General features: G+C 38.9%; 1 protein-coding gene across 3 annotated transcripts in view; it reads left to right on the top strand.

Moving 5' to 3' along the window:
• Window positions 1-11085: 11085 nt before the first annotated feature.
• Window positions 11086-23391, top strand: part of GATB (glutamyl-tRNA amidotransferase subunit B) — a 44688-nt gene continuing 32382 nt past the window's right edge. Inside the window, exons 1-2 of one of the 3 annotated variants that reach the window (XM_074589662.1) lie at window positions 11086-11532; window positions 13571-13721. In XM_074589662.1, coding sequence (XP_074445763.1) covers window positions 11378-11532; window positions 13571-13721 — 306 coding nt within the window. In that variant the 5' untranslated portion in view covers window positions 11086-11377. The remainder of the gene's footprint in view (window positions 11533-13570; window positions 13722-23391) is intronic. The other 2 variants (XM_074589663.1, XM_074589664.1) reach the window with 2 other exon arrangements.

Below are 23391 nucleotides of genomic sequence, written 5' to 3'. Positions count from 1 at the left end.
CTAAAATTCAGGCCACTGGAGTTCCATTTGTTTGCTGCTTTGCTATCCTTGGAATGGAGTTTAGAGAAGCTTTCTTGCCTCAGCTAAGGGTAATTATACTAAAACTGGTATGTGTTTGTATTATTGGTCAGCAGTTATCACATTATCTGCACCAAAACAGAGGTGTACCCTGGAACACTGTGCTTTGTGCAGTTATTTTCTCACAAACAAGTAATGATGCAAAAGGGAACAATGTGAACCTAAACCCAGACATACTGTAACTGTGCTGAAAAAAAGTAGACACAATGCTGTAAAATCTGGGTGGAATATTTATGTTACTATTATCCTCTAGATAATTCCACATTTGGATATGAAAGCCAATATATAAAGTGATTTTCAGCTATCTCTTCCAAAATTAATCTCAGAGAAATAGCCCAGCAGACAATACTGAAGGTAGGTACGTAGGTAGATAAATAGCATTAGACAAGCCATGTTTAGGAAGCCTAGGTCAATGGTACTTAAATAGCAGTGTGCAAGATGAACATAAACTCCGAAGCCTTAGGGTTTCTTGGCATCCTGAGCCACTTGGTAAGTTAGGGTGGAAGATCTTCTCCAGAGTGCAGGGCTTCTGAGAAAGTCAAGCTACACAGTCTGGGAAAAAGAATCACTGCTGCTTACAGGCTGCATTGCTGGCTGGCACTAATGAAATTGATGATAAATCTGCTGGGTTTACCTGTCAATCCTAGAAATCCAAGTCGCATTCAAAACTTCCGGTAATCTTTCCCAACTCGTGCTCTTCTGGCCTGGCCTGCCCTTCCTCTCATGTTAGTCACTTCCACCCATGCAAGGGAAAGCTAAACTTTTGCTGTGTTCAAACAGGTGTCAACGTGAGAGTTGCAGAATAGATATGAAATTAATCCAAATATGTATGTGGAATGATACACCCTGATATCTAGATCCCTGTGTGAAACCTGCTATCAAGAGCCATTTATGGCTTAAGTTTCAAAACAGACAAAGGAATTGAAAGAACTCAGAAATACTTACGTCTTGACTGGAAAGAGCCGTGTAGGTACCTGAGTCTGTGTGTGAGTGCCAATGTGAATTTAAGCAGAAGGAAGGGGGATGGAATTGCTAAATCAATGTCTCTCCCAAGTTGGGGCAGTAGGCTTGCAAGAAGGAGGGGAAAAAACATCCAAAAGCATTAGTCTAGGTTTTGTCACGACTGTGAAGAACATACTTCTCTCTCTCTCTCCTCAGGGGGATTTAGAACAGCAAGCTACAAACTTCTGTGTCAGCAGCAAAGAACCATAACGGTTCAGCTATGCTTTGCCCTGGTTCCATTACCACTAGAGACATTTTTGTGCAAGTGAAAAAATGGGATAGAGACAGAGAGGAAACGCTAGCTACCATCACTATCATACATCTTGTTGAATTCGCCTCACTAATACCAGGGCAGATCATGTAAATTGCCTGCCCAGGGCCTAGTAAGTTTAGTCCCTTGAGTTTTCAGTTTGGTATAATCACTAGGCTTGATTAATTGTGTGGCAGTTCCCTAATCCTGCTCTGTTCACTCAGAGGATAAGCACTGGATACTAATTTTTTTAAAGTTCTTTTTAAAAAGCTTCTAGAGGCCAAAGCCCATCTTTAATGCACATTATTAGTTCATTCCTAAAAACCAAACACCTGACTGATTGAAGCAGCTTACAGATGCCCTTGAACCTTTGAATAATCACAGTATGCTCCTGACTTTGTTTATTTCCACTTCTATCAACTGCAGTGAATCAACAGCTCCCATTATCAACTGAAAATGCCTAGTGCCATCCTGGGATCTTAACAATTTAATACTCCATACTATCTTCATATTTACTTTATGACATTTATACAGAGTTAGTTGTTCTGTATCTTCTAATACTAAGGTACATTTTGATGTTTGGTACTCCATTTAAAGTCCCAGGTTTGAGAGTCTTGTGGATTCATGAGAAAACACACCCCTAAATTTGATTTTATGTTGTTAATTAAAGTGAGTTTAAAGAAAAACTGAGAATATGTATCTTAAACAGAAGCCAAGTAAGTAAGAAGCTACTTAAAAAAAGAGAAAACCCACCAAACCCCAATCTCACAAAACCAGGCTATATCAAGAGGGGTGTGATCTGGATTAGAGGGCTCAAAATCTCAACACTAAGAACTGCCCTTTCAATGAATTCACATTGCATGGATTTGGAGCTATACTTAAATACGCAATAGAAAAAAAAAAAAGAAAAAAAAAAATCAAGCCTGAACATCTAAGTGAATACAGCCACACTCTGAAGAGATAAGCTATGAATGAATAGCTTAATTGGACACTTGCAAAATTAACTTGTCAGAAGTAATTACTCTATACATGATCCAACTGCAAATGTTTTATATCAGCCACAATTTAAAATAGTATTTAAGCTATTCCTTGGCCTTTGAAAGATATACTCACAATGTTCTGCTTATTTACTATGCTACTACCATGTATTTGCAAATCTTTCAAGCACTCTTTGGTACAAAGAGACAACAAATTCATTTTCTGTTCAGTTCTGAAGAGGTTAGCAGATACACTGACTATATTTTTCATGGAAATTTTCCCATTCTTTCTTCTCCTTAAGTTAGAGTAAAATCATCCTGACTAAATGTATGTCTTTGCTATCTGTGTATAACGATAAAAATGGATGATTTTAAAATGAAACAGATGGATACCGGGAGACATTTAGTGATTGGGAAAGATCAAGTAAACATTACCAGAAGCAAGACTGTGTAACTTCAAGACATCTGAAGACCCACAGAAACTACCATGGAAGGCAGTTTACCCCTTTTCATTGAGATTATGAGCTACTTTGCATTATCAAACACTATATATACATACTTATAATACAGTATGTCCAGACCTGCATATTTCAGAGCACAGCTTGTACCGCTCTTGTCCTTTGTGTTTTCCAATCACTGAAAGAGTGGCAGTAGTAATATTTGGTTTTATTTCTGTCCATTTGTTTTTTGTGGTGGTTTTTTTCCAATTAATCCTGAATTCCACATTTCAGAACACTGTAAGAAAACAACAGACAAGCTCTGGGGAAGAGGACTCCAAGAGGAAGTTAAACCTCTCCCCCTCAGGACCTGAAAGAAAGAGTAAGTTTTGCATGACACATATAGAGGTAATAAAATGCTCCCTGAACTAGACAGTTCCTACCTAATACCATGAGATAGCAGATCATAATTGGAAAAATAAAGTCTCTTGATACACAGATGTGTTTCTTTCATCCATGCATAAGGGAGCTGCATAACTATTCAAAATTGCGTCTCACTGAATCTCCATCTTAGTAACACAGGAACCAGTAATCCAAAGCATGCCGTTGAGGCCAGGTACGTCACATAGCCTTCCAATACAAGGTCTCTACTGCAAGCCTGGTCTAGCAGAAAAGTTCTTCTGTACACACATTAAAAACATATGAATTGGCTAGTGACTCCGTAGAGTATCACTTCCCATACTGATACTACCCTGATGAAAAAATGCTTCCTATGCAATCACTTATTTGTTGCCTTAATCTACACAGTAACAGAAAAAGATAGAAGAGAAAAGAGATCAAAAGTATTGTTAGAACAAAAGCCAGCAACGCATTCATATGCCATTACCACTACTTAGGCCACTACAATGAGCATCAGGACAGAGAAAATACTACTAGAGCAGATAAAAAGCTGTGCTACCATACTATAAATGCTAATACTTCGAAATGAAAGAGAAGGGCATGTGGCAAAGCTAAAACGGTTGGTCTCTAAATTCCCTTAGGCAAAGGCATTATTGCAATTAGCTAACACACGCTAACTCTTTGGTTTTGCTTTAGCAGCAGTTTTGGGATCAATCCCAAACTCCTCCTGAAGTTCCTGAGAGTTCTATTTGAACAAGGCCTGAAGACACAGCTTTCTGACACAGCCAAAGTATACTGTGCTGCTGCTGGCTTGTACTAAATTCCTTGCACATGCTGCTGTGCCGGACAAGGCAAGAAAGAAATATAAACTTCAAAGATTATCCAGTTTATTAAAACTTAATGAGCCATTGCCTCAATATGTGCAAAGCACACAACACCTCTTACATTCTGGCTTCAGACAGCAATTTACTAATCAGTTACTGAAGCACCTCAATCCCAAAGCAGTTACTGATTGATCGGTTAATAAAAGTTTCTACAGAAAGAACTTCACTTCCGTAATTGGAAATTTAAGGGGCAAATCTGAGATGATGTTAAAAGCAAAACAAAAAACCACACACAGCACTAAATTCTTTTCCTTACCTTTAAAATAATAGTAAAAGGGGTATTCTACTATCAATGTATTTTATACAGTGGCATACAGCTTTAATACAGCTGTTGTCTACAAGACTACCAATTATTCATACTTTTTCTAAAGAATAAATTGGAAAACAGAACCTCTGTGATATAATATGTACAAAACATCACCCCAAGAGTCTTGAATCAGGACAAGTTATCCCACGAAAAACCAGGCCACAAGTTCAAAACAAAATAAAAAAGATTCTGGGTAGTCAGCAGCCTATATGAAGTAGGCTGCTGTTACTGGTAGGCAGCAGTTCACACCAGTCAGAATGAACTGATGATGCCACAGAAAGCCCAAGGACAGAATAAACTACACAAGATTAAATACGTGATTCAACTTATTAGCAGTCCTTTCCATTAGGACACTAGATACACAACTAACAAAACAGGAAATATGTCTGTGCCGCTTCTGTGTATTCTGCCCTGTTTTGCACCCAAAGGCACTCATTTCTCCAGGTGGTCACAATATGACTCTTGTTTACAAGCTTTCAGTTAATGCCTATGTTTACAAGCGCTCAGTTAATGCCTGTGACTAACACACAAACGATCCTTACCAGGTCCATGGAGAAATCATAATCAGGATTCAAAAGCAACGAGCCTTTCTGAATCTGCAGAAAAAACTACAAACAAACAAACAGCATCCCTCCATCTAATCTACTAAATAGTGGTACATACTTCTGTATTTCACTTCTGTATTTCACCACTTTGGTATGTGAGTATCTGGCGTTTATACAGGAATAAGTATTATTCAAATTGTGAGATGGATGAATAATTTTAAGAGCACTGCCTTTCTCTTTTTATTCACAGGAGGAAGCAATGTTTACAAGTTTTATTTTTTTTCACTATAAGAAAAGTTACTAAACATGTAGTTATGGCATAAATACAGTACAGAGGGGGGGAAAACAGAGACACCACAAACATTTTTGTCACTTATTAAAAAAAAAAAAAGAGGCAGAACATAAAATCGGATTTTGCTTCAAATGTCACAGGCACTGTGGGAAGAGGAGGACAGCTGTACAACTATATATGTAAAAAAAATAAAAATAAATTATGTCCCAGAGTAAAGACATAATAGCCAGCAGGATGAGGGTTTCAACCTGTGTTCTTCAAGTCCACTTGGGTGATTCATAACACAATATATAGGTGTATACATTTGAAGGCAAGGAATATACAAACAGTCTTGAAAATAAGTAACCGCTTATAAGTCAATTCTAAACAAGCCAACCAAAAGTCTGTGTTGTTGCACAGAAAAAAAGGTGAGACAGGGTTGTCTCACTTCAGGATCTGGGACCTTATTCAAAGCTTTTGAGCATTTATCTGCAGTATTTCCCTTTTCTTTCATTTGCATTTTTGCTGTGTTTTTAGTGAAGTAATTAATCACAAAATTCCATCTGGTCAACAGTTTTAGTTCACATCCTTATTGCTTCAGACAATTAAAAACAATCCTTAGTGCTAAGAACAACAATGGCAGCCCCTAGAAGCACTGTGCTAAGGCTCTGGAATATAATTTTCTTTTGAAATACAATCTCTTCAAATTGGCTTCAACCTACAAGTAATCTCACGTTTTAAAGAAATCCCTCTCTAAAAAGCAGCACCTTGACAGGATTTAACACTTGAGACTATCTTTAGATTGTTTTTGATTAAAAGACTGATTTTAGACTAAACTAGTGTCATTATTATAACTGGTTTACTCCAAGCATTATGCTGCTTGACAACTCCTTCAAACAATTCCTTCACTTTATTCATGACAGAGAAGTCAATACTAATTGAAGGTTTTGTTGATTATTAACGCCATCTCCTAAACAGGGGAAAAACTTTGATGCATATTCCTAATTTGACTGTTCAACTAAAATTTTTCTTCTTTAACGAATTTAGCATAGATCTTTGTGTCTATTTTTTCCTGGGGTGGGGCTGTCAGCTGGAATCTTATAAAGAGTATACGAAACTGAAACCATATACAATTTAAAAGGACACCAGAATGGACAACATATACCTCAAGTGCATTTTGGAAGGTATAGTTTAACCTAAAATTAAATACTTTGACAAGCATGTAGACTATGTCAGGCTACCTTCAGAAACAAAAGCTTAGGATTTAGTCTTGTACTCTGTACAATAGCATTTAATTCTTTCCCTTATACAGGGGTCAAGGGAGAAAGTTCGTGTTTGAGTACTGGTTTTGTGAAAGCATATGCTGCTGAAATCTTATATCCCTGACTTTCTATACAAGTCATAGACAGCCTGCAACAAGAATTATGGCTGTTAATTTAGGAAGTAACAGGCCTCAGACATAACATAGCTCTTTGAAATTTCGGTTGAAAATTGCAAACAGAATACACAAAAAAAGCAATGCAAAAAGTAATAAAACACAGGAACAAATTAGTCTCACTTTTACATACTTACCTTCTGTCCTTCCTTGTTCTTTACTATATGGAGTAAAGTAAAAACCAAAAGCTGGAAAGACATTTTAAAAGCTTTTTTTGTGGATGCCAATACAATTAGAGAGAGTACACTAGTAAATTTTAGATCAGATGAAATATTATCAATCACTTTCTTCTGCATGGTCCATCACAGACAGTACACACACGAGATTCATACAACAGATTTATGGACTCTTCTCTAATCTAGACACTTAGCCTAGTCTCTGCTGTTTCCAAATGTAGTTCCCACTGCTTGTAAAACACACTATAAAGGAAAACAACCACCACCAAAACATATTCCTTATAGACTGAACTGTATCTAAATATAAACCTGACACAATTCCCAAACTATAACTCAAGCATTTAGAAAACACTGTATATTATAATAGGTCCAAACCAAAAGGAGTGATCACCTTGGAAGTAAATGACACTGACTTCAGACTAAAAGAAATGAATCCCTAGGCAGCTGGAAATCATACCAGAGATAGCATAGACTCATAATGTGAATTTTCTAATAACTTGGTCAAGATACAACACCAATATGGCAGTGATATACTAGGAAAATCTCTTATGCCTATAGTAGCTGAACTTCACACTGGAAAAATAAAAGTTTAATTTATTAAACAATAGGATTAGCAGTAGTACTCACCATAAAACAAGATTAGCGGTGCTGAACTCCCTCAAACACTGCCTTTGCCTTCAGGGAATGAACCGTCAGGCTCCCCAGCTACAAAAAGCTCAGTAACCACTTCGCTTTCAAGTAACTCAGTGCCCTGACACACAAGGGGTATACTATGTACCAAAATGCTACTTTTCAAGATTGCCAACACCTGATACAAATCACAGGTGCAGTCACTTGCTCATTCCAGCGCTCCCAGGGAAGACATGCCACGTAAAAACCACTACAGAAGAGCCATAGTATAAGGGTTTCTCATGGCTGCACAAAAGATACAGGTTCTCTCCTGCAACACAGCCTCTGAGGAATAGCGAAGAAGAACACCTTCTACAGTAATATCAGTAGCTTTATGTTACTTGTATATTTCCGTTACTGTTTATAGAAATTGCTTGTGCATACTTTTTTTCCCAGCCAAGTATAGCCCTTATTTTCAATTCATGAATAATAACACTTTTATGAAATAAAGTAAACTTGCACTACCTGTTTGCCAATAGAAATTGATGACATTTTGTACATTAACGCAGTTTGATACAAGACCCCTCAAACCATGACGCCCTTTGTATTACTGAATCTATCCCTGCTTGCATGCACACGTGGACAGCAGATCATACAAGGCAGCTCTATTAGCTCCCTAAATACTGTCTCCTGTGGTCAAGAGAAATACCCTTTCCCAATCTGCAAGATGAGGTACTTTTTTTTTTTTTTGTATTTGCCATCTCCCATTATTGGTAGATAGACAAATTGAATCTATAGTCCAGGCTGAAACTCTTTGCCCTTTTAAGTTGAAAGTTGCAGAAAATGAATAAAATTTTTCTCTTTATACCTGTAGAGAAAAAAGGCTTTCAAGGTACATAAGTGATCTTAGGGGCCTAAAAGGGGCCTAGGAAAACATCCCTTACCATAGTCTGCTTCCAAACTTAACAATCCTCTTTATTACCCTTATCTGTAAGGCAATGGCTGATTATTTGATAGACTATGGATATCTACTCTTCCAAAAGCCACACCCTCTGCTTCAAAATCTAACAGAGATTCCTGCCTGTTCCTTGTTTCGCATGCTGAAATAAGACACTGCAGGCAGCCTGTGAGGTATCTAACAAACACCCCAGTCTGAATACCCCATTCCCTGCTATACCAAAAGGAGATCTCACAGCCTACAAAAGGACTAAGTATGTGTGCTATAAACATTGCTTGCAAGAAAGCAGAATTTAGAGCTCAGATCCTATAAACTGAAATTCAGACGGATCTTCTTTCAAATAAATGGGACAGACGGGATGTTTATGTCTTAAATGATATGCTGTTGGGTTTTTGTCCTCTACAAAATTCCAGTTTCCTCTCAGGCATTGGTTAAATTCCTACAGTAATAAGAAACTCAAGCTCAGAGCAAACTGTCCCCTGCATCTACCCTCTCTAAAACAGAAGGCTACATAGTTAGTACTGAGCTACCATTGTACAAATCTTTATGCAGTGCTGGAGAGATTTTCCTATTCCAAGCCACAGCATGATCTATAAACACACTGCAAAGTAGAGGCTGCTGCCCAGGGTACATAAGGAACAAATATGTAGCCTTCCCTACCTCAAAGTAAGCTGCTGAGAAAGGCAATTATTCCCTCCTTGTCTGTGATTGATCAGCTTCCTGTATATGGGTGTGTGAGCTTTCATTTATTACCTACTTGGCCACTGGCACAGGGCTGGAAAGAAAAAGGTCTTCCTAATAGGATTTTTTTCTGTGAAAGGAATTAAAATGGCATTGAGACAATTTAAATCACAAACAATGGCACTTTCCAATACTCCTTTCTGCATAAGACAACACCCAGACAGCTACAAGTTACAGGGGAATTGTTTGGGATGTGGAAAGTGGATTTCAACCCCTCTATGTTGTCTTCGCACTTTTAAATAATATGCAAAAAGGGCAGAAGTCTGTGCAATCAAGGCAAAGTAAGGCTTTAAGTAACATGATTTTAATATTCATAAGGTTTTAACTTCTTAGTAATTACTTATGAAATATTCTATTACATCAGGATAACAGGCTTAAAAGAATGTAAAATAATAGAAAACTTACCATTTTTATACCAGTAAAAATATTTTAGAGCCATATTCAGAACCTATCCTCATAGCTGGGTTGAAATGATATGTCAATCCTAACAAAGTATCAAATAATAATTAAATCCAGAGTTCATGGAGGACAATTGTTAAAGGAATAAATTTGTTACAGAAATAACAATCGTATACTACAGCTTCAGCCTGAAATGCATTCTTTGCACAGTACATTGCATAGGCCTCGCTAAGTCCAAAAGACAATGGGGTTTTCTTCATATCAAAATTATCGAAAACTCTTACCTATTCCATTGGCTTCAGACTGCTAGATAGACTTTACATTAGGTTATCTCATATGTGAAGAGGTTCACAACAGGAGAGAAAGAAAAGGGTCATTCCAGTGTTCTTTCATTCTCCACAACATGTCCAAGATGGCCTGTGGCCAGTTCTTCTTTACTGGAAAGGAATTTTGTCTTGGTCACACTTTCATGTACAAGGGAGGGATATTCCGCAAGAATGCAAAAAACTAATTAAACTAAGCTATATTGTACAAGTAACTGTAGATCAGTGTCTGCTGAAGGTCTCTCTCAACTGGTTCTTCTTGTAAAGAACCTCCTGCTAATGTAACTCATTTAAAATATAAATATATTAGAAAATTAGTGCTGTGGAACAACCATTATGAAACATTTTCTTAGTTGGATAAATTAGCTTCCACATGATTCCAAACCACTCAGCATCTCATATTTGAGCTTGGGAAGACAAGGGGGTATAAAGGTTGCAAGATACTGTCAAGTGCCTATGTGCACCACTGTCCTCTGCTGGAAGAAATCAGTCTTACTCCTATGTTTGTGGCTAATTAGCTTCTATTAGCAGTGGCTGACATAGAGCAAAGATGACATAAGCAACAGCTAATGTACATTCCCATTTAAGCTCCACAGGCCTGTGGCTTAGGACAGAAGGTTGTTAATTCCGTTGTCTGTGCAATGTAGCTGCATAAACAGCATTTAAGATGTTTGCATGTGCCCCAGATGCCTTCTTTATTACCATCTATTTGTACAGCAATAACACTCTCAGGCCCTGCAGACACTGGACCTCGCTGCTCTACATACACTGAGTTAAGATCCAAGATTTCAATTGCATGCTACCGTATCATTTGATGCCCAAGATTTGCAACGTGCCATCTATAAAATAGCAGCTGCTTTTACATCAGTGTGAACCCAAAGGAAAACTACACGACCCCTCTGAGGACCTGAGCATAAGATATTTTGAACCACAGATAAAAAACACAAATGCAATCACTGTCTCTTGCTCCAGCATTTCTAGGACAAACATTAGTTTTCTCAGGATAGGCAGAGGACCCATAGGGCCCTTCATCAAGGCCTCTCAAGACCCCCTCAGATTGTGGTGCAGCTGCTTCCCACACTAACGCTACCACATCGTTGGATGCCTGGGGAAAACACCTCTCTGGGAGGTGGGAAGCAGGAGGGCTGTGTGCGAGGAGGACTTGCACCTGCCTGGTAAAAAGGGCGCCATTACACTGGGACACCAAAGCAGGGGAGGCCTTCCCACAGCAACAGTGAGGGACAAACGTCACACATTCACCACAAGCTGAGACAGAGCCAGTCTTCACCCAGGCGGGGCGGTGTGTGCCTGCAGCTGGCTGCCCACCTCAGCCCTGAGGAGCTGCAGGACCCTTCACGATTCCTTCACCTCGCCAGAGCCGCCCTCCTCAGGTGGCGCGCGGGGGCAGCCCCCGCCCTTCTGTCGAAGTGCCGCGCTGCGCGGGAGGGGCGGGGACCAGGAGAGATACCTGCCGGGAGTTGTAGTCCTTCTTCCCCCCTCACACCCTGCCGCTCCGCGGAGCCGTCCCGCGCGCCGGACTACATTTCCCAGGGGGAGCGGCGGGAGCAGCAGCCAGCAAAGGCAAAATGGCGGCGGCGGTGGCGACAGCGGCGCGTGGGTGCAGTGGGGTCTGGTGCCGGGCGTGGCAGCGCGGCGCCGGGGGTCCCAGTCACTCCCCCCATGGGCAGCGGGCTGCCGCCTCTAGCGCCAGAGGCGGGGCGGTGCCGGTGGGGAAGAGCGGGTACGGTGCCGGGACGTGCGCGGGGAGAGGGGCCGTTGGAGGTGGTTCTCCGCTAGGGCGTCCCGCCCTCAGGGCGTAGCCGTCGGGTGAGGGCCGGGCCCGGTTCTGGGCCGCGGGGCTTCAGCCCGAGAGCAACGCCTGTGGGAACTGGGCGGCGGCGTGGTCGTAGCAGCAGGGCCCGCTTTAAATACCGTCTTCTCAGCAGTGTAAGGCATCTACAGTTTGTTCATGGCTGGCAGTGGCTTCTCAGCACGCGTTTTTCCTCACAGCCCTCCCAAAAAACTCCAAAACCGTATTTGTCTTCGCAGTAGGATGGTGTCCCCTTGACATGTTTGGTTGTGATAAAAGCCAGACACAATGCAAGCAGATTAGAAAGCGCTAGCATTCATGTTTTCGGAGTATAAACAGCAAGGGCTGCACCAATTTTCATAAGTATTTTTTGAAGGGTTATTGTGGTCCAAATGATGCTTTTTCTTCCAGTGGAAAATTGTGAAACTTGAACAGTGTACCTGGCACGAAGCACTTTATTGCTGCCAGAACTGAAAGTTACGGCCTGTAGAACTTTCGTGTTCTCTGGTGAGATGCAGGTTTCTTTCTGCACAGCTGATTGCCTAAGCGAAGCTGTGCAGACACGGGCAGAAGTATGCTGCTGATTCTTTAGACGTAAACCTTGAACAAACATGGCAAGAGACTCCGGGTTTCTCATCAGGGTTGTTAGTAGGGCTAGACGACTGAATTGATGCACGTATCTTTTTATCTGAGTGTAAGTGAACACACTGATTAAGTGAAGACTGATGTAATTTTTAATGCTGTGATGTGATGGGGATGCGTTTCTAAAGAATGCAGGAAACAATGAAATAAATTGGCCTCCAAAATGAAAAAAAAATGCAAACAACTTTTTTTTCCTAAACCTTGAGGCACTTTTATGAATAGTTGAAAATACTAAATAAAATACTGTGTTACAGTAGAAGAAAATGTGTTAGCTCCGGTAAACATCTGAACCTTAATCCTTTATGATAATATTCTTCCTAAAGCAGAAATATAAGTGGCATCTGCATCACTAGTTTGGTGTTTGTAGGGATGTCCTCAGCTGTTGGAGGGCAGACAGAGAACTAAAATCTTGGCAATGTATTATGTTCACCTTTGGAAGGAACACTGTACTTGATATATTTTTTTGATGTTTTTCCATAGCTCGCTTATCTCCTATAGCTATCTGGGTACTTATACTGCTGAAGTATTCTGCCACAGAAATGTGATTTCATCACTGAAATATTATTTGTGCCACTTCATTTGTACAAGGCCACATAATTACTTACAGAAACTGTCAAGCAATTCATACTGTAAAGGTGACCTTTTTCTCATGTCCATATAAAGGTTATGGATGTGAGAATTGCAATTACTTTTTAGATGATATGGAGAAGCTTTATTCCGTGGAATATGTTCAGAGAGCAGTAGCTCTCTAGTTGAAATTATGATTTCTCTATTACCAGATTACTAATGTTTATGCTAATATGCTACTAACACTGCTCTGGAGAACCACCTTTCCCAGCATGCAAGTGACTAGGCGACAAAGAATACATAATTTATTATGCCACCTGTCTGCTGGCGATTTATCAAGCTACGTGAGAAGTAATTGATATTTATGATGATTTTGTGATTTTCATGAGGTACCAAATTAGGGTTCATCCAGCGTGCAAGTCTGCCTCATTAATTTTTCTAAGATTTCTTATGTAAGGAAAAGTTAAAAGTTTCAGACGATTACATTTCTTTTTACAGCATTCTTTTCTGTATATAATGAAGATGACACTTTGCCATAGTCCCCTCTGTATATGTTGTCAGTTAGTCTCACTTCTCCAGTATTGCAACACAACTTTTGCCGTTACACTGAAAATGTATTTACAACATCGTTTACAATTTTTTTACAATTTAATTTTTGTTAATAAATAAAAAGTTCTTAATTCTTGTATTTTTAGATGTTTATGGGGTTTAATGTAATCTATATTTAAATTGTATTTCCTTTCTCCTCTTTCCTTTTCAGTCTTGCTCCATGGGTACCAGTTGTGGGTTTGGAAATTCATGCACAGATCAGTTCCAACTCAAAACTTTTCTCTGGTTCCCAAGTCCAGTTTGCAGCACCTCCCAACTCTTTGGTTTCTTTCTTTGATGCTTCTTTACCAGGAACTTTACCAGTAAGTTATGCTTTGACTTAACTTGTATCAGTATTAATGTCAGACAACTTTGAGTACATTTCTAGTATTTTGTTCTTCCCAAGATTTGACTATAGAACTACTTTTACATATTTTTCTATTTTCTGGTTGTGTGATAACATGAGATGCCTAGTACTGCTTCTCTTCAGTTTACTCACTCCTTAGTTATCACTACAGATACTTGATATCCTCTGCAAAGGAAAAAAATAAGGAGTGTCTCTTCAACATATTGAATGAATCGCGGTATTTCTCTGAGGCCAGAGTGGGTGTATTTGGTTAGTATGCCACACAGGAAATTCCTTAAATATGAGAGATACTTAAAATCCTATGAGAGAAGAACATCTTAGACTTCCGACTGGCCATTTGATGTTACTTTGCCATATGTTTGTTTATGTAGCTGTCATTTGCCATTTGGAATGTCTCACTACGGAGGTACTTTACTTCCTAAGTAGAAAGTCTGTGATTTAGGAAAGTGTCAAGCGTTCCTATTTCCAGAGCAAAACAATTATTTAAAATAAAAAAAAATAAAAATCTGTGTGAGACATTGTGGAGTAAGAAGTCAGAATAGCTAGCTAGCACTTAGCAACAAGATTTTCTAATGACAACGTAATGAATTTTTGAAATCACAGCTTAATTATAAATTTGTGATGGCTATGGTAGTACTGCTATAGAATTCTCTGAGAATCTAAGAAGTTTAATATAAAAATAATAGTTAAAAAGTATTACATAAACTCTTACTTTACAGTGAAAATAAATACTGAATAGACTTAACCGTTGCCTCATGCAGCAAGCATGCAGAGGCTATAATGTGGTCAAATTATTTAATGCAAAAGTGTAATATACTGAGTATATTTATTGCAGTGTAAGTTTGAATTCCATATATATATATATATATATTTAATCCTTTGGAAGCTTTTCATCAACATAATACAGCATCAAATAGTATTCTGAAATTGAGAATTAATTTATATCTGGATTTCTAGGGTCCTCATATATGCCGTGTGATCCTTACAAAGAGAAATGATTTGCAAAGGTATTGAAACCTGAGGAAGTGAAGTTTAGATGCCGATAAAATTTGGACTTCACTCTGGTCTCAGTGGCGATTCACGGCTGAGTTTCAGATCTAACTACGTGGAAATTTCAAAAACTTTCCAGGGAGAATGGGAATCTTATGCAATCGTTTGGTTTTAGAAAAATCTAGTTAGACTTAAACATGGCAAATGAAGTCCCTTCATTTTGGGGGCAGGGCTAGGTTAGGGAGTTAATAGTCACAAAATTTAAAAGGTTTCAAGGTTTTGGTTTTATACCTTCTATTTAACGTTCCGATAATGCACAGAAATCCTCATAAATTGTCTAATGCTTAGCTTCAGTCAAGTAGAAAAACTGTTCTTGAATGAACAAAAATAAGTATTTATGAAGAGTTTCATTTATATATATGTTACTACTTATTTGGCGTGGGTTTTTTGGCTTTTTCCTCTGTTAAAGTGCTCTGCAGATGAGGCTTGGTATGACCTTTGTGAGAAAACCCCAGTAAGTGTGGTCTTTGGCAGAGAATATAACTGCACCTGAGAAGCAAAAAGCAGTATGGTTAGCTTAATTTAAAAGTAGTGATGCTATGTTAGCTTCTACCAGGTGCATTTATCTATACAAAGAGAAGAAAGATTTTTCTCACTGTGGTACTGGTGAAAATAGAGTTGAAAGTGAATGTTACAAAATACATGTTCTTTCATGTTAGAATGTGATACAAAGTCCAGTCAGTAGCCATAGTTCTATTTTCCCATTGTACCTGCTGCACGGGAATTAATGTGAGAGACCAATGTCTGTTCTGGAATCAAACAGTTTGGCTTATTTTCTTGAAATAACTATATGTATTTGTACAATGTATCTGAAGTGGAATTGGATTTTGGTGGATTTTGAGAGATGGAAGGTAGTTTTTGAAAATTTCTGCGTATTTGTAAAAGAAGAACACAAAAAACATTTTAACAAATTTTAAGATTATTGCCTAATAAGTCTCTTTAGAAGGTAAATATTTGGCCTTTCCTTTTGACTCTTTTTTGTTGAGAAATGAAAAAAATAGGAGCAAAGTTTTAATACAGTAGTTATGCTGTCTGTATCAGAGAATAACTGCTGTTATAAACTGAGAGCTATAGGGACAGTTTTCAATGTCACAGGGATTTAAATTTACTGTGGGACCGTGAGATCATTATGATAGACAACCATGCTAGTGTTTGCTGCTTCACAGTGGGACCAGAAAGAATGGTGCTAAAGGGAGCTTTTCTGATTGCTATACATTTCTGCGTCACTAATGAGTGTGCGCGTGAGCCTTTCCTGTGCTTTGCACAGGAGAGGGGAAACTAGAAGAATGTATTTAGCCCTCCTCCATCTTTTCTCTTTATATTTTCTTCCTCTACTGTAATACAGCTTATTTTATGCTTCCGCTGCAAGTAGGCCTTAGGAGGATCATCACAGTATTCGTGTCATGGCCATTTCACTATGCTGCTCTCATAATGTGCCTCTTACAGTCAGCTACAGGCAAGAGCAGCTATGCAGGTGCACTGCTGTTTGGCATAAACCAGAAAAATTGATGTGGCAAAGCTTTAATTAAAAAAGTAGATTTAAAAGTAGCCAGACTGGATCATAGAATCATAGAATGGTTTGGGCTGGAATGGACCTTAAAGGTCATCTAGTTCAAGCCCCCCTGCCATGGGCAGGGACACCTCCCACTAGACCAGATTGCTCAAAGCCCTGTGCATCCCATGCTGCTCTGCACGCTTCTTGTGCCCTGCGGTGATGGAGCCCCTCCCCACTATACTAGACAGCATCTTACTCAAATTACTGTAAGGCTTTCCTGTCTCTGGGACCACATACGACTATGTACATTACATTTCATGTCATGAAGTGTGCAAAGGCCTGTTTTGGTTTTTTTTACATGTTGAATGGACTTGGCAATGATATTAGCTTGGTGTCTTCAGAGGATCTGTTATAAAGGAAGTATTACGCTACACGTCATGGCTTATGGTGCATCATACCTGCAGATTAATCTAAAATTTTTCTGAGGATCCATAAAGGTGGTTACGTTCCCAGTCTGATTTATCCTCTTTGAAAATTCTGAGGATCTTTTTAAAGGTTTGTAAAGATAAGACTGGGCTCACAGAAAGAGATGATTATCCATGATTATCTTATCTATTCTCATGATTGAGGTGGCTGACTAAAGGTTAATTATAGCTCAGCCACAGAAATAAGACGGTAGATATAGGAGCTAAAGGCTGAAACCTTTTTGTCTGTGCTTAGTCTTTTTTGCTAATCACACCAAAAGATGCATCTTTTATGTTTGTCTCCTGCATGACTAAAGTGAAAGGCTGATCCTATTTCTTTGTAGGCAAGTGTACTAAGAAATAATCTAGGATTTACATAACCAAGGTTTAAATTAATAAGATTTGAATGGATGTTAGCCCTACAGTCTTAAGTATTTTGAAATTTTTGACACCTTCTCATGCATTTGAATGTCATTCTCTTCACAGTGTGAACAGCATCTGTTTTATCTTTTTTTAAGATAGAATTTTCGGAAACACTTGGTAGTGATCAAGCTCTGTTTCTAATGAAGAAAATGTAAATACCTTCTGACCTCAGAAGAAACACTGCTGTAGAATATCATATGAGATGCATGATTTTATCTGAATATAGAATTTTTTCCTGTTCCACTGGACATCTTTGAGGGCTTGACAACTAGCTCATTGCTCCTATCCTATACTGAGATTTTCATATTCTCTTGTTTTAAACTTCAGTTTTCCCTCTGTAAATAGTGTAGAAGAAAGCATTTTGGTCGTACTGTATCTTCTCTCCCCTGTGTAATGGCAGCTGGGCAACTACACAGGCCTTTTCATGGAAGAAAGTGTGGCTAGAACAGCTATTAGCCCTTGTTCCTTTTGGTATTGCACCACTGGCAACCTCAACTCCAAACTCTGGTTTCTCCAGACTTGAGGAATGTCACTGCAACACTGCACAGTAGCAGAGAGCACATGTATCATGTTGTTGCTTTCCCACCCTGCAGTGTTGTGCTTGTTGAGATGGCTGCCCAGGGACATGACAGGGGTAATACCCAGTCTGGGGACATAAAGGGTGCTTTAGTTTCCCTTTCTGTATTGACAGAGCATCCATCCTTGGCAGTGGCAGATACCCAGTGTTTTTCCAGATGTCTTGGGTGATAGATTACCAGATTCTGTGATGAATTTTAGATGTTATTAATATACAGAATTTACCTGATGCATTTGCTTTCAAAGGTACCAAGAAGTTTGTGTGAGATTTTGGTGGATATATTAGAACAGAAACAGCATTTGAGACCAGAATTTATACTTTACAGCTTGAAACTAGATTTTTTTGATACCCTGTGCCTGTTAAATCTGGTGATTCCAACAGCTGCTTTACCAACTTGTGATTTCAGTTTTGTTTTGACATTCCTGCTGGCACGCATATGAATTTACTCCCTTCTTGTACTACTTCACTTCGAAAAACACCTGCTGCTTAGCTTGACTTTTGATAACTACATTTTTAATTGCACATACCTTTCTTGGGGATCTGGATGATCTTCTGATCTTTGTGTGCATGTTTAGCTTCCATCATATAGATTTTCTTCTTTTCTTTGCAACCACATGATGCCTAGGTTGTTGTATCCATGAGTTCTCTAAAAATAAATTAGTGGCAGTGCCTGAAGGAAGAAGTGAGTTCGTGCTTGTTTTAAACCATTTACTTTAACTGCTTGTTGCTTCTTTCAGTAAAACTGTAGTAATTGTACTTAGTGGAAAAAAATGAAATATTTTCTGAGAAACTGACGGTACATTTCAGTTGTAGTCCTTTCTTTCCTGATAGTATTTGGGTTTGTGACAGGCATTGAATCATCAGTGATTAACAGTCTTTTGTTGTTCACACGGTCCCAGCTCGCTGGACTTCAAGTCCCAGTAAGCCTCTAAAAAGAAAATCCCACATAATTTAGAAAAAAACCTAGGGGAGTGAAATAGGCTTTCAAACCACTGGTCCCCGAGAATGCCTTTGCAGTTCATAGACCCTTAAATTTCTGAGTGCGTGATGGATTAAAGCCTGCCTACATAATTTCAAACTATTAATCAGTTCAGATTACCTATTGTAATTACCGCTATTGTACTGGTCAGGAGAGGCCTTTGAAAGATGAGGGAGGCCTGCTGCAGGCGACTTTCGGGACTGGGTTATGGCGCGGGTTGTTCCATATTCTGTATCTTTCTCTTTCATAGGATCATTCACAGCCCCAGGGTTACCTGTGGAACTAGTCTCTTTCACTGGGGTCTGAGAAGCGTTATACTTCTGAGTTACTGCAGTTGCTTAGCTCAACTTTTATTTCATACTTAACTGTAAATGTCATTTTTCTGGAGACGCCTCTGCTTTTGTGCTTTGAAGTATTTGGTGACATTTGTTGCTCTTCTCTCAAGCTTTGAAGGAGTTGCCTGTAAGATTTTCTCTTGCTTTTTGCTATGTCTGCTTTATTTGTGAGAAGTTCTGACACTCATTCTGGGTGTTTTAATCTTTTTGTCAAGGCTAACAATTCCTGTAGGGCTTTGTCTCCTTAGCACCTCAGTAACTATTGAGCTCCCTTTCTGTTTGTTGTTCTTGTTGTCTTTCCTGTTCATCCTTAACAGGTCCCTCTGGCTGATGTAAACTTGCCAGTTAGAACCACATTGAGTTGATAAAACATCTTGCTATCACCTATTTCAGTAGATCCTTCAATGCATCAGTGGTGTTCTCTATGTGTTTTCTCTTATCTCCTTTTGTGTTGTTTTTTTTTATTGCTTTACCTTTTGCTTTATACTGACATTTTTCTACTTCTTAGTGGGGAGTAGGAATTTGCAGTATCTTGTTTCCTTTCTTTTGCACAGTTCTGTTACTGCAATTACTGTGCCATCTTTGGTACTTTTGGACAGCACAACCATTACATGACGACTAGACAGGTCGGTGTCCCCTCTTTCTGGATTCAGTCTGAAATTGCTCCTGAAATGCACATTAGCTTTTTGCAGTAGTTTTTCGGAGTGGGCTGGGAATTCCTGTATTTTAAGTTCGATCTGTGAGTGGATTTTTTGCGACAAATTTCTGTTACTTCTATTATCAGTCACTGTATATACTCTGGCATCCTTAAGTGTTTGAGTTAATTTTCTCTCTGTATGTAGACAAACAGTCTGGTTCCAGGTGACTGCCTTTGAGGAAATCCAAGGTAGGATATTATATACAAAGTGTATGAAAGCAGTGCTCTGTGAAGCAAAAGTTTCTGTAACAATCATGGTTCTACCAATTTCTTAGCATTTTAACTTTGCAAACTGACATCTTTCTTCTTTGTTGTTCTTCTTAACAGTTTTTTTCTTTGAACAGTTTTTTCACTGAAAGGTATTTAGGAAACCTTGTCCAATAGTAATGACAGATAATTGTAGAGTGGGTCTTTGTTCTATTCATGGTTAGCTGCCTCCTGTGTAATGTTGCGTAACTGTCAGGTTTATGTATTTTGTTTGAAACTTATCTTGGTGCAATTAGGCTGTAATTGGTTCCTGGGGTAAAATTAATTTATTTCTCTGTGTTCTCTCTGATTATCAGCCACCTTGCCACCTTAAATAGATTATGATTATGTATTTGATTTTGAGAGGATTATATAAGCTTCTGCAACTGGTGTTTATTAGTTATGTGTGCAGATTTTGCCACTGCAACCATTGTTTTCTACGTAGAAATGCTAGTTTTGCCATTTCACTACCAAGTTCAGCCAAATTTGCCTCAAAAAATTTTAGGTTTGTAGACGTATTTGTGAATATATTAGCAAGCACATGAAGAGGAAATTAGCGGTTGAGTCTCTTCTCCCCACTAATCTCAGCTTCATTTGGGCTGCTGCTGTTCACATATTTCTGACACTTTATACTCAATTTGGGATGTTTGGTGAAATGAAGAGAAGATGGAGGAATCATGGAGGAGAGTGTGTTGAGGTCACTGGTTAAGGAAAACAAACCAGGGCAATAATTTATAGGAAATTAGTCTTCATTGGTTCTGCTGTTCCAGAACAACTTTGTTGAAAACAAATAATTTTAGTTTGCTTTCTTAATAGCTTTTTGCAAGACTTGTTGCATTATATTGCAAAACGCAAAGGTCTGGGAGTTTATAGTGTGTGTTCAGCATGGGCTCTCAGACACACAAAGATTGCAAGAAGCAGCAGAGGGCAAATAGCCAAGACTCACAAATGATAGAAAATGACAATGTGTATCAAAGCTCAGAATGTGTAACATCTCGGAAAACCACAGAGCTGGCCCTCAAAAAGCCTACATGCAAAGGACCATCTGCAAGGATAAACAGGGCAGGGGTTGATTTATAAACTCTGTTCTAAGTGCTCTGAATTTTATGTGTTTAACAAGTTAAACAATCTAGGTTACATTAAAGGCGGCAGATGTTACTCATGTTTAAATAACTTTTTGGCCTTTTTTGTGGAGCTCAGTGTAGGGGATAAGGGCTGAGAAGGTCCACCTCACATTCTTTAACTTAGGTTTTAGCCATTGCTCAGTCTCCTACCTCTAGAAGTGAAGTGTTTTCACTGAATCTTCCTGTATTTAACTTGTCCTGGATCAGATAGCATTAGCAATGGTTTAAATTTCAACTGGCTTAGGAGAGGGAGCATCTTTATGACAGGTCAAAAAAACCCAGTGTGTCAGGCACAGAAGACTGCTGTCAACAGGGAGGACATGGATGTTAGAGAGATACAAGACTTCTTGATGGGAGCACCATAGAAACACAGTGTTTGATTATGGATATCTTGAACAATTGTATTGCCAGTGCATTGTTCAGTCTTCCCTGTGGGTTCTCCTGCTTGGAGCCAGTTCTGCATGGTAGAAGTTTATTTGGTTTTAGCTGCTGCTGCTGGGATCTGAAACATGAAGATCACTGGTTTGGGGCAATGCCAGTGGATTGACTGCTTCCCTACCACTCCAGAAAATAGATTAATTCCATTGAGAATATTGAGCACTTTGCCCACACAGTGATCAAATGGATTTTTTCCTTCTGTGGGTTTGGTGTGGGTTTGGGGGTTTTTTTGTGTGTTTTTTTGTTGTTGGGGTTTTTTTGTGGTTTTTTTTGGTTTTTTTTTTAGCAACCCCTGTCTCAAAGGGCTGAGAAGTCGGTCAGTATTTAAATAGCTTTGTATCTGGTGATACCTTCTCATTTTTCTTACTCTCAGGGGTCAGCATTTCTCCCTACTGCTGCTGAATTTTGCTGGTCATCACTGACACTGGAAGATGCTTCCTCCAATTCTAAGCCTTGTGATATGAGCTCTGAGACTAGCTCTTCAGCTTCAAGAGTGTGTGCCCTCTTATTCTTGAGTACACATAAAGTAACATGTCTGGGAGCTGGGTACTTCTTAAAATGTTAGAGTCACCTTGTTTTAGGATGTGACTTGAATGAGTGCATGGTACATCACCGCAAGCCAACTTTGCCACCAGACAAGGTTAGGAATAATAATGTATTTTGTATAGCAGCATATAGCTTGGGTACCAGACTGCAGAAACATAAAGTTACAAAATATATTAAGGTACATTTAAAGCCCCATCTCCCCCCACACACCCCAGTCTTCCTTTGCTGCTTCAGCTTCTCAGTTGCCATTTGGTTCTCTTTTCTGAAGTTGAAGTCTCTATTAATATAAGAACTTATTTTTAAATTGCTTCCTCCCCTACTCTCTTGCCCCTTTCCTTAGGTATAAGAACATAATGCTCATATTAGGGCAGGAAATACACTGTGAAGTAGATGCTGGACTGAAATGCAGAAGACCCTAAACTGCAGATGGCCTTCTTTTTCAATTTCCCTTGCAGTTAGAGACCTCAGTTTTTGCAACATGTGGTCTCTTTGCAGACCACAAAATGAAAAGACTTAAGTTAGCTTTTTAAAAAAATTTTTACTGTATGCTTAAGGGATGGGATCTGATTGTACACCTGTTGAAATAAATGGGTCATTTGGGAAATGGTTAGCTCTTCATTTATTGTAATGTATGTTCTGTACATGCATAGCTACAAGGCAGTTATGCCCTTATGTGTGTGTGTGTGAAGATTCCAAGGAAGAAGGCTGCACTGAAGTACACATCTGCAGTGTCAGACTGAACAGTCACAATTACATTTGGACTAAGTAGATACAGGAGTAGGAGTAGTTTATTTTGAAGTTTATCTGATGATTGCACTTCAAAGAACCATATATTGGAACAAGTTGGTACTCTTAACACAGTAAGAATAGTAAGACTGAATATATCCATTAGTGGAAGCAAATAAAAATCAGAGTGATATGAAATGGGAGTACTGGGAAATATGATTAGATATATCTGTTGAGGTTTCTAAAGATTACTGCCTGGTCTACAGAGAGCTGGCTAAGTATATTGCACTACTTCCTTCTTCCAGCTGTTATTTAGAGTAAAAAGGAGCTAAAATTAAGTGTTTCTTAGATAAACAGTCCTGTAGTTAATCTGATTAATGCTGATTTCTTCATGATTATAAGTAGGAATGAAAGTCTTAAGATAGCCAATTAATATCCAAGTAGATATGAAACCTACTTTATTCAAATATGTGACCTAGAATCAAAAACTTCTAAAATTTCTGGGGATTTTTTTTTTATTTTACTG

This window comes from Larus michahellis, chromosome 5 (genome assembly GCF_964199755.1).
Source record: "Larus michahellis chromosome 5, bLarMic1.1, whole genome shotgun sequence".
NCBI classification, from domain to species: Eukaryota; Metazoa; Chordata; class Aves; order Charadriiformes; family Laridae; genus Larus; species Larus michahellis.
This window is presented reverse-complemented; position numbering and strand designations above follow the sequence as displayed.